The sequence below is a fragment of the Telopea speciosissima genome, chromosome 7, assembly GCF_018873765.1.
Source record: "Telopea speciosissima isolate NSW1024214 ecotype Mountain lineage chromosome 7, Tspe_v1, whole genome shotgun sequence".
Classification (NCBI taxonomy): domain Eukaryota; kingdom Viridiplantae; phylum Streptophyta; class Magnoliopsida; order Proteales; family Proteaceae; genus Telopea; species Telopea speciosissima.
Genome location: NC_057922.1, coordinates 6764428 through 6783253, shown reverse-complemented (window position 1 = coordinate 6783253; position 18826 = coordinate 6764428). Strand labels below are relative to the sequence as shown.

The 18826-nt window shown below is 38.3% G+C and overlaps 2 protein-coding genes across 2 annotated transcripts; one reads left to right on the top strand and one right to left on the bottom strand.

Moving 5' to 3' along the window:
• The first annotated feature begins 928 nt into the window (after nucleotides 1–928).
• Nucleotides 929–7601, top strand: LOC122667610 (probable sucrose-phosphate synthase 4). Its single transcript, XM_043863950.1, has 14 exons — nucleotides 929–1280; nucleotides 2416–2505; nucleotides 2640–2866; nucleotides 3122–3185; nucleotides 3582–3796; nucleotides 4053–4533; nucleotides 4792–4920; nucleotides 5045–5176; nucleotides 5276–5452; nucleotides 5560–5613; nucleotides 5692–5754; nucleotides 5848–6711; nucleotides 6797–6924; nucleotides 7173–7601. Exons 1-14 carry the CDS (start codon nucleotides 987–989, stop codon nucleotides 7447–7449), a joined length of 3195 nt encoding a protein of 1064 aa, XP_043719885.1. The 5' UTR covers nucleotides 929–986; the 3' UTR covers nucleotides 7450–7601.
• Nucleotides 7602–8185: 584 nt separating this feature from the next.
• On the bottom strand, nucleotides 8186–16376 carry LOC122667453. The gene is made up of 12 exons (XM_043863725.1): nucleotides 16272–16376; nucleotides 16097–16183; nucleotides 15674–15807; nucleotides 14038–14096; nucleotides 13875–13929; nucleotides 13723–13767; nucleotides 13073–13112; nucleotides 12350–12390; nucleotides 12168–12254; nucleotides 10796–10843; nucleotides 8663–8782; nucleotides 8186–8487 (listed from the first exon to the last, which is right to left on the bottom strand). The coding sequence occupies exons 1-12, from the start codon at nucleotides 16318–16320 to the stop codon at nucleotides 8431–8433; spliced, it is 822 nt and encodes a 273-aa protein (XP_043719660.1). The 5' UTR covers nucleotides 16321–16376; the 3' UTR covers nucleotides 8186–8430.
• Nucleotides 16377–18826: the final 2450 nt, after the last annotated feature.

The following is an 18826-nucleotide window of genomic DNA, read 5'->3' as shown; positions in this document are numbered from 1 at the left end:
TCTCACCTTATACACATGCACCGTATCGAACCACATATATCCTTGCGTTGTGGTTGTTTGCTTGCTTGCTTTTGCCTTTGTCACGTTTTGTTTTCTATATCTGGGTAACCCCACTATTAACCCGTTCTATCATACCCAGGTACTAAATAGCTGCCAATTACAAAAGGAGATGCCAATGAGCCCCATTTCAAATGTTTTTTGAGGATAAATCAGGACTAATGCTAACCCAGCTGGGTTATTTTGGTTTGGATATTGGGCAACCCAGACCGGACAGGACCAGACCAGACCAGACCAAATCCAATATTATATACTTACCTTTCTGGTCGTTTGCCACCGTATGTTACAATTTTATGGGTTACAAAGGAATATGTGATTGATTATATCACTATTATTCTATAATCTCTTTTATGGGTTATTTAAAAAAAAAAAAAAAAAAAAGAGAACATGGAACAAGGTGATGACACGTGGACTTAGTTAGCCAATTTAAGGAAAGAATAAAGAATATTATAAGATAATATTCTGCTTTTTTTCAAGCTCAACATAAATAAAAATGAAGAAAATAAAGGGATATATTTTTGGAAAAAAGAAGATATAAAAGTGATACACAGAAGAAGCTCTCCTCTCAATTCTATTCTATAGATGCGTTCTCCATACCTTTCTCTCACCGAAAATAAATGCCACTTTGAAATCCGTGGCCTTTTAAAGCCCACCTTCTCTTCTCCCTTTCCACTCGTTCATTTCCTTCCAAATCTCAAAAACAAACCCATTTCATTCTTTCTCTCTCTGTGTCTCTTTTAAACCTTTTTCCATCTCTGGTTTTCTATTACTTTCTCTTCTCAGAGAAGAATCATATTTACACATATACACCCACAAAGACATCAAAAAAAAAAAAAAAAAGAAAGGAAGAGAAGAGAGAGTTGGTAGGTAGCTAGTGGAAGTGTGAAGAGAGAAAAATAAGAGAAACGGGGAAGGTAAAGGAAAGAGAGATGGCAGGAAACGAGTGGCTAAATGGGTATTTGGAGGCTATATTGGATGCTGGGAGCAGCAATAAAGGTGGAAGAGAAGGAGTTAGCAGCAAAGTTATAAGTAGAAGGAAAAATATTAAAGCAGGGGAAGCAGAGAGTGGTTGGTTAAGTCCTTCAGCTTCTTCTTTATCTTTTTGGGATTCAGATGGGAAAGAAGACAAAGCTACTGGAGTTGTTTTTAGTCCCACCAAGTATTTTGTGGAAGAAGTTATTAACAGTTTCGACGAGTCTGATCTCTACCGCACCTGGATTAAGGTACTACTACTACTATCATTGTGGCTCAACTCAATCTCACCTCTCTTGTAACTCATTGAGTCATGACTCAACTCAGCAATCCCTCACCCACACTAAAAAAAAAAAAAATTAGGACCGTAAATGAATCGGATTGTATCGAGATTTGATGCGTTTATCATAAATTTGGGTACATTGATATTTTATCCGATTAATATCCGCCTGATTAACGGCTAGATATTGGTAAAATCATATCTAATTCATTTAAATTTTACTACATATAATACATGTGTGATACATATATATATATATGATATATATGTTATCGAAGTGTCTTATCAGTAGAGTGTAGGTTCCCAGAAAATTAGGAAGTTATAAAATCGACATACTCTCATGTCTTCACCTTGTGATTTAAGCCTCTCATGCAGTTGTTACTAAAGTCAATGACATTTAATATGACAAGTGGGTATTTGTGAAAATATCCTAATGTTGCTCCATGGTTAACAGACTAATTATAATTTATTTTTTTTATTTTACAAAATCTTTGATTGAAATTTTCATTATAATTTTAAAGTCATCCAAACACAAAGTTAAACTACTCACTAAAACAAAATCTGCAGCTAAGGTTAGTATTAATCACCCTCTCCCTTTTTTTCACCCTTCTTTTGGGGGGTATTTTTTTTAATTTTTTTTTCTCGAATTTTCGACTTGTGACACAAGGCAAGATGTCCACGATCTGTTTCCCATCCTTAGAATTTGGTTGATGTGTCAGTATAAGCATCCTACAAGTGGCCCCCACATCTCTTTTGGAATTGCATTGCTCCATCATCGTCTGCTCTACGCACACTTGTCCCTTTTTTAATTACTCTATTTCTTTTGGGCTTCCTCTCTTTCCAAAAGATGATGTGGACAGATCCAGGTCTAGGCCCAGGCCCAGGCCTAGGCCCACTATAACTTTCACGGATTCATCAGCCTCTAATATGGCTCCTTAACTTTGCTGGGCCCACTATTTTCCTTTTTCTTGCAATAAATCTATTTTAATTTTTTTAAAGAAAAAAAAAAAAAGGAAGAAAAGGAAAGGGTTACAGTGTGATACCGTGACGAATAAAACGTCACATGAAGTTGGTGGATTATATGAATGGTTGAATGACTGAAACAGGTAATAGCGACAAGGAACACACGTGAACGTAATAACAGGCTTGAGAATATGTGCTGGAGAATATGGCATCTTGCTCGCCGAAAGAAACAGGTTCAATTCTAAACCCATTCCCGGCCCAATTCTTTAATAGTTTGGCCCAAGTGATTTATCCAACTTTGGTTATCTTAATTGGACCGGACCGGACCGGACCTAATATCACTATTTGGGAAATGTTGAGTTGGCAGATTGCATGGGATGATGCACAAAAACTTGCGAAGCGACGGCTTGAACGGGAGCAAGGTCAGAAGGATGCTGCCGATGATCTATCAGAGCTTTCAGAAGGTGATAAGGAGAAAGGGGATGCTGATCAGGCCGAGCCAGTCAAGGAGAAAATTTTCCGGATCAATTCGGAGATGCAGATTTGGCCTGAAGATGATGATAAATCGAGGCGTTTATATATCGTCTTGATCAGGTATCGGTCCGTACTCATCAAACCGAACCATAATAAATATGCCCAAGCCCAAGAAGCCCATCGAAGGTATATCGAGATGCCAATGATTCTAATGGGCTGATATGGCAAGCCCCATCAATGACTCATGGGCTTAGTTAGTTGAGGCCCAGTCCAGTCCACCAGCCTAGCTTCTCAAGGCCAAGACCAAGGCCTATCTTCCTGTCTTTATTACTTAATGAAATTTAATTTAATTTTTTTTGTTTTCTTTGTACATAGCATGCACGGGTTGGTGCGTGGAGATAACATGGAATTAGGAAGAGATTCAGACACTGGAGGGCAGGTATTAACCAACTTTCACGGGTTTCATTTCTTTTCTCTTATTTCCTTTTCCTTTACTCCCAAGAGTTACTTTTCATGACTCCATTCATTTGGGGTTGGGCCCTTAGTTCATGGTCTCATACAACTTAGAAAGATAACTCATGTGATGAGGTAAAGGCCCCAACTATTCTATTAAATGCTAGAGAATTAGGGTTGCAAACAAAAGTGGATGGACCAAGATGGGCAGAGGCAATTAAACTAGTAGCCCAACTCAAAGATTTTGATCTATGGGCCAAGGAATCATGTCCAATTATGATTCATGTAAAACTAAGCCCATTAAATGGTCTGTGTCATTCTATGCTATTGAGGCTATAAAATTTCAATGGTTCAATAACTCCTCCACTACTTGTGATATTAGGTGAAGTATGTGGTTGAACTAGCAAGAGCTCTAGCCAACACGAAAGGCATATACCGTGTTGATCTCTTGACTCGTCAAATCTCCTCCCCAGATGTTGATTCTAGTTACGGCGAGCCTATTGAGATGTTGTCATCCCCATCGGATGCAGATGGTCAAATTGAAGGTGAGAGTCGTGGAGCCTACATAATCCGGATCCCTTGCGGACTTCGTGAGAGGTAATTAGTGTTTCTTAAGTGATGCCTTAAGCTTGTCTAAAGAATGTGCACACAGAGATACATATTATATGTAGCTACTGTTATTGTAGAACAATGAATCATGGGTCTAACAAATTAGTTGTAGCCCATAGAAAAATATAAAAGCTTCACTTAGATTTCTAACTTGGGGCCAGGCTTGAGAAGTGGACTTCTAAGTGGGCCTTGGATATGGGGTTCAAGAGGATGACTTTATTCTTGTATATATGTTTTGTGACAGGTACATACCAAAAGAGTCACTTTGGCCTTACATTCCTGAGTTTGTAGATGGTGCATTAAGCCACATTGTCAACATGTCAAGGGCCCTAGGGGACCAAGTTGAAGGGGGAAAGCCGATGTGGCCTTACGTGATTCACGGTCACTATGCCGATGCCGGAGAGGCGGCGGCCTACTTGTCTGGTACCTTAAATGTTCCGATGGTAATGACCGGTCACTCGTTAGGCCGTAACAAGTTCGAGCAGCTACTCAAACAAGGAAGGTTGTCTAGGGAGGACATAAATTCAACTTACAAGATAATGAGAAGGATTGAGGGTGAGGAGTTAGGGCTGGATGCTGCTGAAATGGTGGTGACCAGCACAAGACAAGAGATAGAAGAGCAATGGGGCCTATATGATGGATTTGATGTAAGGTTGGAGAGGAAGCTCAGAGTGAGAAGGAGAAGAGGAGTCAGTTGCCTTGGTCGCTATATGCCTAGGATGGTGGTATGACCAATCTCTTCCTCCCCATAATTATAAACCGGACCGGTGTCCAAACCGTTATTGTGATCTTTTTTGGTTTTGACCGGTTCAAACTGGCTTTAAACCCTGGATGGTTCTTTGAACCACTTAGAAACCGGTTTGCTATCCGGTCGGGTCTATAATGAGCCAAAAAAACAATTTCATTTGACTTTAGCAAGTGAAAATTGACATGTTCATGCTAATTTCTATTTTTAGTCATTTAAACTATATTTGTTTTATTAGGTTATACCACCAGGGATGGATTTCAGCAATGTTAAGCAAGCATCATTCGACGCCGATGGTGATCTCTCATCGATCATTGGCTCCGACAGAGCTCAAAACAAAAGACAAGTACCACCAATATGGTCTGAGGTTGTAGCTTATTATAACCTAAAAAATTGTACTTAATTATAATCAATAATCAGTATTTTAGAATCATAATCTCATCTTTTTGGATCTGTTTTGATCGATTTTTTTTTTTTTTTAATTTTTGCAGATAATGAGGTTTTTTACAAATCCTCACAAGCCAATGATACTGGCATTGTCTCGTCCTGACCCAAAGAAAAATGTCACCACTCTGTTGAAGGCCTTTGGAGAGTGTCAACCCTTACAAGAGCTAGCAAACTTGGTAAAAAACACATAACCTCCATGGCCTTTAATTTCTTTGGTTTATCTCTTAGATTGATTGTCATAACAAGTGTTGCTGTTGTTGTTGCTGTTGTTGCAGACTCTAATACTTGGAAACAGAGATGACATAGAAGAGATGCCAAATAGCAGCTCAGTGGTTCTTACTACAGTTCTCAAGCTTATTGACAAGTATGATTTGTATGGTCAGGTGGCCTTTCCCAAGCATCACAAGCAGTCTGATGTCCCTGAAATATATCGTTTGGTTGTCAAAACTAAGGTATTGTTTCTTCATTTGATCAAACCATTCAAACTTCTCCATCAACCATTTAAGCCTTTATGGGTCCTGACTGTATGATCTCCTGTGATGCTTTGTGTCCTGTGTAGGGAGTTTTCATCAATCCAGCTCTAGTTGAACCCTTTGGGCTCACTTTAATTGAGGTAAGTTATATAAAATTTGTAGAATTGAGGTTCTTAGGAACAGATTCCTAAAAGTTTAGCTTGTTTATGGTCTTGCAGGCAGCAGCCTATGGGCTCCCAGTTGTTGCTACTAAAAATGGAGGGCCTGTGGATATCATCAAGGTAAAGCCTTTTACAATCTGAATCACTTATGAGTTGAGCTTGGTTCAATGAGGCTTTCATGACTTAGCTAATGAGAGTGATCTGTTTGCTCAGGCACTGAACAATGGCCTTCTTGTAGACCCTCATGATCAGAAGGCCATCTCCGATGCCCTCCTGAAGCTTGTCGCCGACAAGACCCTCTGGCTAGAGTGCCGTAAGAATGGGCTCAAGAACATCCATCGCTTCTCATGGCCAGAGCATTGTCGAAACTACCTCTCCCATGTTGAGCATTGCCGGATTCGCCACCCCACTACCCGTCTTGAGCTCATTCCCAATGTTGTTGAAGAGCCCATGAGTGACTCCCTTAAGGATATTGATCTCTCCTTGAAATTCTCCATTGATGGTGGTGATGTCAAGCTCAATGGAGAACTTGATCCAGCCACCAGACAGAAGGAGCTTATTGAAGCCTTAACCCGCCGCCGTCAGAGAAGTGAGTATCCGGTAGCATCCACCAATGGCAATGTCAATGTTAGTTATGGCCCAGGTAGAAGGCAAAGGCTCTTTGTAATTGCCATGGACTGTTATGATAGTAATGGGGGTATAACAAGCTCCTTACAAATGATCATCAAGAACATAATAATGGAAGCAACGGCTGGCTCCGGTCGAACCGGGTTTGTGTTATTAACCGGTTCGACATTGACTGAGATAATAGATGTATTGAAATCTTGCCAAGTGGAGCCAAGTTATTTTGATGCATTGATTTGCAATAGTGGGAGTGAGATGTACTACCCCTGGAGAGACTTGGTTGCTGATGTGGACTACTCAGCCCATATGGAATACAGGTGGCCTGGTGATAATGTGAAGTCAACAGTGATGAGGTTTGCCAGGGTGGAAGGTGGGGCCGAGAATGATGTGGCAGAGTACGTGGAGGCATGCACATCTAGATGCCACACTTATCTGATGAAACAAGGAGCCAAGGTTAGTAGGTTACACATTCTTTTGAGTCTTCCATTTCTACTTCTCCAACAACTATGGCCGTGACCCCAATGTTACATTTTTACAGACTAGAAGAATAGATCAATTACAGCAGAAGCTACGGATGCGAGGATTCCGATGCAACCTCGTCTACACGCATGCTTCAAGACGATTGAATGTAGTTCCACTCTTCGCGTCAAGAGCAATGGCATTAAGGTTTGTATAAATTTAGTTGAGGTTATTACAGTAGATATATTTCTTTAACTTCTTCACCTAAGAGATATACTATATGACATATCAATGGGTTTTCAAGCCTGGGACATCTGAGACTGATTATGAAATTTTCAACTCAAAACATGATTAGTACTGATTTTCAGGCTTGCTCATAAGTGGACCTGAATGAGGTAAAAAGCAATATTAGTCAGTAGCTCATGGATTTTTTGCATTCAATTTGCATTTCACAGGTATCTTTCCATAAGATGGGGCATTGATCTCTCCAAAATGGTGGTGTTTGTGGGTGATAAAGGGGATACAGATTATGAAAACTTGCTTGTTGGCCTCCACAAAACCGTAATTCTAAAAGGCACTGTGGAGCAGGGAAGTGAGAGCTTCCTGCATGGTGAGGATAGCTATAAACGAGAAGATGTCGTCCCAGAAGCTAGCCCTAACATCATCTCCGTGGATGAAGGTTGTGATGCCCATTACATCTCAATTGCCCTAGAAAATCTTGGGATCAAGTGAGATTTTTCTTCCACATTATATATCTCATGTAGTTTTTTGATACATAAAAGTGCAAAGGAAGTGTATATATATATATATATAAAACATGGCACAATATTGAAAATACTGATAAAGCTAAAGCATAAAACCACAAGGAACATTCAATTGGTGCAGATGACTGACTCTGATCTGATCCGTGAAGCTCTAAGATCCGATGCTTAATGGATCGAACTTACAAACTTGCTTTAGATCCATTGCTGTATTAGTTTTTACCTGCTCAATAACAGGAAGGGGGAGAAAAAGTGAAAAGGTTCTGAAAGCCGCCAAGGGAGGGAGGGTATACTAGCACCCTCTCTCTATCTCCCTCCTCACATGAAATGCCCTTGCTGCCCTCCTATGTATGAAATCGTTTTGCCATACTTCATTGGTACACTCCTCTATACCACTTCCTCAGAGAACCCTCTCCTAAAAAGTAGATATGTATTACTCACGTAAAAAGGCAACAGTGTTTAAGGTCCAAAAAGAGTCCAGACCAAGATTTGAATTTCAGTTGGGCTGCGCACTAAGCCTAGTCCCAGAACGACTAAGGCCCATAATGTACACATCAATTAGCTGAATAACACCTTGCGAGACTGAAACCCCCAACCACCCAAAATAAGTGTGACAGAATTTAGACCACCAATTCTTAATTGATATCAACTGGGCGCTCTGATGCTCCAATTTAAACTGCGGTATCAGATTTCGATGATCTCAAATATGTGAACACTCTTTAGATGAATCCGATGAGCACTGTGTTAGAAAATGGCATTCTCATGTGATGTAGTATTCTTAACTGTTCTTACATTGGGTTTGTATGAATCTTCCAGTCTCCTTCCAAAACTGCACATTTAGTAATTTCAATTGTCAAATATCAAGTATATTTGTTCTGCTCAGAGTTGTGGATTTCTTTCGCCATAGGAGTTATTTAAGGGTCTAGGTCTTTGTGCTTGATCAGCCTTAGAACTACATTTCCACCTTGTACTCCACCCCACAAGCACATCTGATCACATGTGAAATTCCCTGTAGACAAACAGAGATGATGTAAATGGGTAAACATCGATGGAATAAATGTGATCTACCTAAATCAAAGCAGTGCAGAAGACAACCATAATATCAAAAGATAAGATGGCGGGGAAATCGGTCTAATCCTATCAACTGAAGAAAGAATGTTAAATATGTGATAAAATTTGATCACCTTCAATTGTTCAATCTTGTCCGTTAGAGAATGCAAGTACTCTGTTTCTGCAGCTTTATCAGACACCAGGGCTTTGAGTTCCTCTTCCAATGCCTCCATGCCCATTTCCCTTAACACTGACTGTTACCAAATATAAATTGTTCACCAAAATATATCAAGAAATAGAAGGAAAACATGTCATCATTGATTGTATGTTTCTGGATTGTGTTTGGAACTATGAAGAGTGAAATTTCAAGAGCCATCCAGTGATATAGACCTAAGGAATTGCAAGAGGACGCAAGGGACAACCAGTGATAATTACAACACTGGTACGTTCCCAGGAAACCTACAGAATACAATATCTCCTACTAGCGTAGCATTTTCACGGCCCTATTTGTTTCTCCTTAGATGATCTCGTAATTGTACAACTGAACTAGAAGATTATCAATAGAAGCAGTTGCCACACCCTCCGTGGTCAGAGCTTTATATATTTAATAAAAGAAGCAGCACACATAGACTCTGTACTTAATAGATACAACAATTCTCCCCATAACTTTAATAGCTAGGAGTAACTTTCTCTTAAGCTCACTGACTGGGGGCTCTGACTGAAGTCACTGAACTCCAAAGGCCTATATGACTAGAGTCCACTCAAGAAATTGGAGTGAACTTGAAACCATGGCGACAATTTCTCAATATTATAGATTATGGCAGATGAAGTTATATCTCATCTTTTATGATTGCTGGAAATCATATAGTAGCAATTGGTATCCAAGCATGCATAATTATCAATTTTACCAACACCAAGTAACAGTAGATATGTTACACCAAATCAGAATTGATTTACTTGCTAGAGGGTTTTGTTCATACCAATTGGGGCCCTTCTCTCCCCTCATGGGGAAGGTCTACAAGATTTGTGACTACTTTGCTACAGGATACATACCTATCCAACAGGCCTAACACTACAATATGGCTCTACCCACCAGTCCATGTTTTGACTTAGAAGTTTATGGATATCAAACACAAAACACCACAAGGTAAATTAAGGAAACAAAAATAACATAAAAGGCTGGAGTCGAGTCTATAAAATAACAAGCTTCTAAACAGTTGATTCTTTTGCATTCTGAGATCATGTTTTTCATCTACATATTGATGAGTTTTTTTTCCCAAGTAGACAATCAAGCATCTGAATCATGATTAAGATTTACAATTGATATACGTATCGAACTAAAGATTTGAAAGTGAAATATATTCAAGATTGCAAGCAGAGCAGATAATTGGTGGAAAATGAGAATAAAAAATCAGATTTATAGTGGATGGGTTTGCTTTAACTTTCATCTTAAATTATTTTAGTAGAGTAAACAAAACTCAGCTGAGCCAGTGAATGTCAAAAGGGTCATTGGAGGGCAACTTGAAGTACATATGCAGAATTGAGTCCCACACATAGGAGAGTCAAGTTGATGGAGTTTAAGAATCAAACAGTGAATCAAAAGCTGTCCTCGCAATTGCCCAAATTTATGACGAAACACTGGTCTAGATCAAACGGAAGCAATATAACAATAATAGGCCACTGTGGTGCCACCAAACCACTCGCTTTATTCAGAGAACAAGCCGTCCGAGTTTAGCATGATGGAGCCTGACTTGAAGGGTACATAGACAGTCCTGGTCCTGAGGGTTGGAAGAAAAATCCAATTTTGCATCACTCCAAAAACTATGTTATTTTGCAGCCTTTATATATGTGTCTTGCACCATGTATCAATCTTCTCAATACGCATATACTAGAACAAAATCGTTATTTCCTCCTCTAAGCATAATGACAGGACATCCAGTTCATGTTTAAGGGGCAAGCCCAGCCATTCAACACATAGAAGCCCTTTATTCAATGGTTTCTAACCTATGAAATCTCCAACATTAAAAACCAGTACAGAAGATGACACAACTTAAAGAAAGAGTCTTCATTTGCAAGAACAAAAGAGTTGGCATGGTCTAAAACAAGTAGGAAGATGAGACTATAATCAATCAATAGATATGTTTTGAATTACGAGAATTTCATAAGGTATCTTGGTGTTTTGCTTCCACCATGCATAGACAGGAATCTCTTGTCTATAGTGATCAGTCAAACCTAGAAGTGCAGTAAATACAAAAAAGTTAACTGACCGGAAACTCGGCAGCCCTGCACTGCAATTGCTTAATAGACTGCTGCATCTGTTGAGAAACAAAATTATAAATTCTTACTAAAAAAAAAAAAAAAAAAAATGATTGTGAAAGAAATGCAGTGTCTGTAGAAAAGGAAAATATGTTGGCACAAGAAAGGCCCCTGTAAAGTAGGATTTGGAACTGATGGAAATCTTATGCACTGATAATCAGCGTTTCGATTGTTTTGTTTTTTTTTTGTTTTTTTTGGGGGGGGGGGTGTTGGGGAGAAAAAAAGAGAACTTTAATTAAAAAAATATGTTGTTGTGATTAAGAAAGATATTCCAGATTATGGTTTGTAACTTAATTGATAGCCTCATTTTCTTTCCTACTTGGCTTAACTTTTCATTTTCTTAGCCTAATAAATGAAAATGAAGAAGTATTTGCAAAGTATACAGTCTTTAGAAGTAATAAATAACTATTGCAGCAGCCTTCCCTCTAGCTTGAACTTTTGATCATGTCATATAATTCTTCCCAAATAGCATCCATTACAAGATAAGAATTTCTATTGTAGTTCTTGATGTAACATGGTCATTTATTCTAAAAATTAGATAAACACATAAGCATATTAAGTACTTCCTTGTATGGTCGAAGTGTACCAAGGTCATGTTTCAATGGAATAATCCTTTCGCCAGTTTTGGGGACTTGATGAAAATCAGTTCTCTGAAAATATATATTCGTGGGAGGCACGAGATTAATTAAGTTTTAGACCCATTAGATATCAAAATTTCCTCTTTGTTAACCAAACTGTTTCCTTGAACACAAAGAAATCCCGACTTTGGGAAGAAAAAGAAGAAAACCCAATAGATCAATAGTTTGGTTCTTGTCTTACAGTTTAGTAATGTTGCTTTTTATTTTTTTGGAGAGGGGGGGGGGAATCTACCTATCTAACAGTGTCCCACGGGCCTTTGACTACAGATACTTGAAAGTGGGGGGGGGGGGGGAAGAGGGGGTGCCTTAAGGCAGAAGGTGAAGATGACTGCTAGCGCAGTTGGTTGGAACCCTGCCAGGAGGTCACAGGTTCATGTATTACAAATAAAGAGAAGTCACTAACTGTATGATAGGACATCCAAAACAATTGAAAATTGCACGATGGAACCAAATTGATTCCTCACACGCACGCAAGAGGGACCACTTAGGGCTTAGTTCCTTACACTAAAGTTTAAACTTTAAAGTTGTGACTATTACGATTGATAACACTGTACATTGTCAAACATTTACGAAGTGCCGATGTTGTGATGAGCCAATCACTAGTATTTTTCTTTCCTTCAATTTAAGGATCACAAAAAGCTTACTGATTGGGATGATCATGTCAGAATTCAGATAGGAAGCATACCTTACTGTTCTTCAAAACAAGTTCGGATTTTTTCACACTTATCTCATCAAGCCTAGCTGTTGCAGCATCCATCTTGGTCATCAAGTCCTAGAAATTTTTATTGTTTCAAACCACACCACTAAAAGGTCAGTCAAAAAACCACAATATAGGGGGCAAAAGTGTTAATCCCTAAATTGTTATACCAGATTGTCTGCAATGGTATGCGTTCTGGTAGTAGATTTGTCTGCATAGAAGAGCTCAAAATGTGAAGAAAATATAAATCTTCCATGCTAAGCAAAGTATGAGCTTCGGCACCTACATTAGAAGCATGTACATTGTCTCCATTGCGGTTCATATATCATAAGGGCTGGTAATGAAATCTAAAAATACATAAGTGGCAGAGAGGGGTCAAAGGTACCCTTTCAACCATAAGGACTGAATACCAGTAAATTTCATGCAAATGTAGAGGAGAGAACTACAGATAATGAGTTTGACCTACGACAAATAATAATAAACTTATCACCAACTGACCATAACAGCATAACCATATGGTGTCTTTCAAGTTTCTAAATTCTGATGGCAAAGAATAGGCCCTTAAAATCAATAGTGCAGGATCAATTTTGGCACATGAGATCTCCTAAACTTGGACCAATGGATGGTAGGGGCCAGGGGGTACATCCCATCTCTCTAAAATTATATTAATTTCAAAAAATAATGCAGTTAGTATACGTTCCATGACCCATCCAACTAATTACACAGACGACCTCGAAACATGCTATGCAATCTACAGTGTAATGATCAATTCAGCCTCCTTGAGACCTTGTTTCTATCCACATGCTAAATTGGGAAGCCTAATTTGCTATATATAGATGTCAACGGGAACTCAAATATTAACAAACATAGAAGCGTAATCTAAAAGGTCCTACCTTCAAATTTTCCTTTAGCTTCACCAGTATTTCCCTCAACCTGTACCAGTTCCAGTCAGTGGGGCAGAAAAAATATTCAGCAAAGTGAAGTAGTAAAATGCATGAATGTGGCAAGACTAAGAAGTTCATTATTTGTTTATTTTATACTCAAGAAGTTTAAACCAATAGCATGTGAAATTAGAATAAAAAAAAAAAGGAACTAGAAAAGAAGTGTTGAAGGCACTTAATTTTCTAAACAATCACCCAGTGTAGGTGTTCCATGTAAAGTGAAATAATGAATGGAAACAAAACCTTCTAGAACTTCCTATATTTAGTTGAATGGAAACAAAACTTCTAGAACTTCCTATATTTAGGCTTGATCATGTTACCAGCCGTGATATCTGATATGATTTTTCCAAACCCTTTCTCTTAGATATTAGTATGTTTGGTTTTCTCAAACCTTCCCATGTAAATGTTATTGTTGGAAACATAAAAGGAACCTACATGCATAGACGAGTTAATCATGCTACGTAAGGAAGTAATTGAGCATAAAATGAAAAATTAAGTTTTTTATTAGTTTCATACAATCATAATACCATTAAGGTTCAGCAATATCAGCTGAGAACTATTGCAGTAACACATATAAGAAGATCTCAGAGAGAAGGCTATACCAATCCAAGCTCTCCCATGTGGAGCTTATTAGAGTGGATCCAGTCCTACTCAAAAGTTAAAACCAAAAATAATAAATCGCTCATTGATAGAAGAGAAGAATGTGAAATATAAAAGCTATCCGAGGTTATTATTAAAAAAAATTAAAGTTAACCTGTTGTTCTTGCAATTTGGCATTCATTTCCTCCACAACCTTTGTGTAGTAAGATCTATAACAGAGTAACACAGAAAAGTTATCATCTTCTCCAGTTAGAGAATAACATAGATTGACGACATATGGTTTTATTCCTTGACTAAATTTTCCATTTTGAGACTACCTTTTTTCCTTGAATTTGGCAGATAAACTGGTCCTCTCTTGATTAATAAGCTTTAAAGCCTGTACATTAAGCAAGGGATAGAAGTTAAGAACTATATGCGATGTATCAAAGTGCTCCTTCACTATCATTAGCAAATTCCCTTCCTTATAATGTACAGATACATAAACTGAAATTTTTAGCATGTCCATATGTGTGTTCTGTTTATGAGAGTGGGTTTTACTGAAGGCTCAGTGGCTCACCTAGTGGTGCCAAATGACAGAACAGATGGGGCTGAAATTTTGTGGACAGGTAAACCCGTAGGTCCCCTGCTCCAAATGTGAACTTTCATCTGAAACAGAGTCAGCCAAGTGACAAAATAAAATTTTGAAAAACTGAGGACCACGAAAAGGGTGGTTTAATAGCTCTACCGTCCATATTATTTACAATTGGTAGGGAATTTCACTCTTCATTCTATGTTTTCCCTTCCTTTTTTTTTTTTTTTTTTTTGGTTTTTATATTTTCTCACCAAGCCCGGTAGTAGTAATAGCAGTAGTAGTGAGGGTTGGTAGATACCATGAATTACTCACACTAAGATAAGCAACCATGAGTATTAGTAGAGAAAAGGAGTATGAAAGTGAATGAATGTTGAGGTGTGTATAGCAAGATATTTAAAAGGAAGTGCTAATACAATCGATGCAGGGTTCTCAGCCATTTTAATATGACATGTTGCATTAGGATTTTCCATATTTAAATCAAATTTGTGAACAAATAATAAATAAGGAAGTTTTAGATTTGATTTCCCAGGAAACCTTGTTATTCTTTTCCCTTCATTTTGAGGTGAAGGGCAATTAAATTGGTGAAGACAAGTTTAACACTCATGGACTTTACCAAACATAGCATGCCAGCATCTTCAAACATTGTAAACTCTAATCAAGTGGGGGGGGGGGGGACTAATTTCAGTCAGAAGGAGAAACAGAGAAACCAATATGATTTATTTACATCATCCATTAATATCATTTTGAATTCATTCAATTTGAATTGGTATTTTCTCCATCACGATTATTGTGAAGAGACATCCACAATAAATTAGCCCGGGAAAGTTTATTTGTGAAAATTGATGCATATCCAAAAAGAAAATCGCATCTAAAATCTGGTCAAGTTCTAATTGTTCATGTTGACTTTTTAGTAATAAGATCAGCTAACCTTAGTATGGCGGTTTAGGGTATTCGTTCAATGATAGCATGAGATCCTCGCTTTGGTTCCGGGTGTCATAGGTCCATCTTCGTTGACGCCGACAAGGGGTTAGCGGATCTGATCAATCCGCACAAGTATGATAAGGTAGCTCGAGAGCAAAGTGAGTTCTCGAGTCTGACCAGTCTTTTCTTATTGTTGATAAGAAATTCTATTTTTATAGCAAATAGGGTATCAATGATTATGAGCTATTCTCTTCATTGGGAAACTTGGCTGTAAGAGAAATCTCAAAAAATTAAATTCCTTTGAAAACATCACATCTTTTTATTTTTTTGTTGGTTCCAAACAATACCCTATCCCAAAAATTCTCTCCTTTTCTGCAGTACAGGAAGTGCATAGGAATGGGTAAGAGCGTAGAACTATGATAAAGGGGCCTTTACTTTTCTGTTGTGGATTAATAGCAAACCTGAGAAGTGGTGGACACATCGGTTTGTAGAGAGGCAATCTTCTTAAACTTTTCCACAATCTGGGAGCATATCTGACCTTTGGCCTTCTCCATCCCTTCTATCTCCTCTTTGACACGTCTCGTTTCAGATTTGGCTGTAGCGATGTGTTCACAACGCAATTTGAGTAAGATTAAAAAGAATACTAAATTTATTTTAGAGATGATTTGGAGTCATATACTCATAACAGGGAACTACTAAATAGAACACCTATCGATTTGACAGTAATAACTTGACCTGTGAGAGTAGCACAGGCATGGTTCTATCAACCTTTAAAGCAGTACTAGTTTTTCGGTAAAGTCTCTACCGTATTTGCGCGGGAAATGCTCACTATAGCAATCATCTGAAAATTTCTAGGAAACCAAAAAATATTAAAGGAGCAAAACCTAAATCGAGGTCTGCTTCCATGTTGCCAATCGCCGTTATGTATTTTTGTTCTTCGACTGCGATCGTCACCACTTGATCTTCTAAATCTGCCGATAATTCAATGGAGTGCAGAGAATCAGTACGATGCAGCGGTAGCAGAGAAACAGAGATAATTCAATGAAGAGCAGAGAATACCGTTCATCTGAGAGCGTAATAGCTTCATCGTCAGCATATAATCTTCCATCTTGGTCAAGTTCTTTGGGTTTCTAAATAAGAGGAAAAAAGTAACAATGCCAAATGAGTTATAAAACTTGCAGATATTTGAATTTTTTTTCAAAAAAAAAAAAAAGTACTGATCAAACGTCGATATAAAACTTGCAGATATTTGAATTTTTTTGGGAGAGCGACAGTAAGGACCGGTTCGATCTTCAATAGAGAGAGGAGACTAAAAGAAGTTGCAGAGAGGCCTTACCCTCCTAAGTTGGACTTCAGAAATCGAGTTTCAAGGTAAGTCGAGAGAGAGAGAGGGATTCTGTTAAATCAGTTGGAATAGAACTGTAGAGCTCAGCTTTGGCTTGTTCTCAAGTCCCAACTCCACCCCCAATTGGATCATTTTAAATTAGAAATTGATCGTTCGCGGTAGAATAACAGCAAAGAGCAAACGGAACGTTTCAACCCCTGACTAGAGGTGTAACAACAATAATAAATAATAAAGGACCCCTGAACTATGGCCTAATTACACCCTCTCTCCTGAGTTTTCAAAACTTACACTCGTACCCCTAAGGCTGACATTGTTAGTCAGACCATTTTACCCTTGAGCCAAAAACATCCCAAATCAAAAGAAGGTGACAAGATAGACACGTGCAAAAAAAAGGCAACCATTTCTCAAGATTGGTTTTTTTAGTTAAAAAAATCATCTTCCTCAATTCGCCATCCTCAACCCTTTGTTTGCAACCCTGTGCCCACCCCCTTTACCGCAACTCCGCCCCCATCCTCCTACCGTTGCAACCCATCAACTTGCCCCACTTACCTTTCCCTGCAACTCCGCCCCTATCCCTATTGTCGGTGCAAGAAAAGTATCACAATTGATCCGATAAGGATCGGTTTGGACTTGGTTTTCACACCCTTAGTCATGGTTTAAAGTATCGATCGATATGATACGATACGAACCGATATGTATTGGTATCGATTGATATCGATACGATATATACCGATATATATCTTTTTTTTTAGAAACTAGTACGTCTTGATTGGTATCGTATTGTATCGGCCGATCGGCCGATACAAATCGATATGATATGATACGACCGATACGGACCGGTACATATCGATACATCCAATAAAAGATTCTATGGGTGGTTATGTATCGATACGTATCGGCCGATGCAACTCGATACATACCAATACATATCGATACGTATCGATACATTCCAATACATTCAATAAAAAAACCATTTTCACTCAGACTCTATACAACTCCTATTCGAACGAAAAAATGAAGGAAAACTCTCAAGCAAGAGACTAAAATCTTACATTTAATCTTGGTTTTTAACTCTTGGACTCAAAACTGAATCAAGTAGTGCTACAACATCATCCTTTGCATCATCCAATATTTTTCATCGTTATAGACGATTACAATATCTAAGAAACCTCATTTTTTAAAATAATTTCAATTTAATGCACTTGTTTTGTTATACATTATTATTTATTTTAGTGTTTATGCATGGCATCTGTTGTATATTGCTTATTTATATTGTTTTTTTGTTCCAACAGTGAATTTTCATGTGTAGCTTGACCAATTCTATGGGTATCTATTGTGGTCGATACGTATCTCCGATACGATACGAAACGATATGATATGTCTCTTAAAATCATCCGATCGATACGATTCCCGATACCAATACTTTAAACCTTGCTCTTAGTAACTACTGCAACTTCCTCTCTCTCTCTCTCTCATGATGTTAATTGTTAAGCATCATTAGAGCAACTTAAAAAATGTAACGCAATCTAAATTCTATGTAATGTAGATCCTTAGGTTTCATTCTCTACATTTTAATTTTCAAGCTTCAACCCAAATAAAGTTGGTGATGTCATAAAAGAAAGCATTGAAAAATCCAAGACCATGAAGATTGTGCCTATACCACTATGAATGAATACATAGACATTTATGGAAGGGTATTGCCAATATATAAAGTGTGAAAATGGGGGGAGGACCTGGCTCCAATCTAACTATGGCGGGAGCTAGACGGTCTATCGTTCGAAAACTACCCCAAAAATTGGGGGTGGTTATTTCACATGGGGGGTCCAGGTGGGATCCACCTATGAAATGACCACCTCACCCTTATTTTTGTTTTCGTTTAGTGGGGTTGGACGCTCCAACTCCCGCCACGGCTGAACAGAATTCTTTTTCAATGGGGACAAGTGGGGACAGATCTGACCCCTCCATGGGACATGGGTCCCACACCCCCATGGAGGGTTCAGAGCTGTCCCCACCCGTCCCCATGTGGGTAGCAGATCTGAACTCCAACGGAGAAACCCATCAAACAAAGGGTATTTAGGACATTTGAAGGAAAAGTTACAATAATCTGGGTTGTAAAAATCTTTTCCCTAATCAATACGGATATCCAATAGTCAAAGACTCAAAATTACCAAAAAACAAGGACAATACATAGGCTAAAAATTCAAAATATATACCCTTGGGCCTGGGAATATTGCAAGCCATAGGCTACCTCTACACCCAAAATGCTTCT

What these genes read in the sequence shown, in the direction of transcription:
- LOC122667453 (XM_043863725.1), bottom strand. Translation starts at nt 16,320, where the DNA reads ATGGAAGATTATATGCTGACGATGAAGCTATTACGCTCTCAGATGAAC. An exon ending in CCAAATTGCAAGAACAACAG is followed by an intron (nt 13,768 to 13,874) that starts GTTAACTTTAAT and finishes ACTTTTGAGTAG; the next exon opens with GACTGGATCCACTCTAATAA. An exon ending in GCAGGGCTGCCGAGTTTCCG is followed by an intron (nt 8,783 to 10,795) that starts GTCAGTTAACTT and finishes ATTTGGTAACAG; the next exon opens with TCAGTGTTAAGGGAAATGGG.
- LOC122667610 (XM_043863950.1), top strand. Translation starts at nt 987, where the DNA reads ATGGCAGGAAACGAGTGGCTAAATGGGTATTTGGAGGCTATATTGGAT. An exon ending in CCTTGCGGACTTCGTGAGAG is followed by an intron (nt 3,797 to 4,052) that starts GTAATTAGTGTT and finishes GTTTTGTGACAG; the next exon opens with GTACATACCAAAAGAGTCAC. An exon ending in TACAAGAGCTAGCAAACTTG is followed by an intron (nt 5,177 to 5,275) that starts GTAAAAAACACA and finishes CTGTTGTTGCAG; the next exon opens with ACTCTAATACTTGGAAACAG.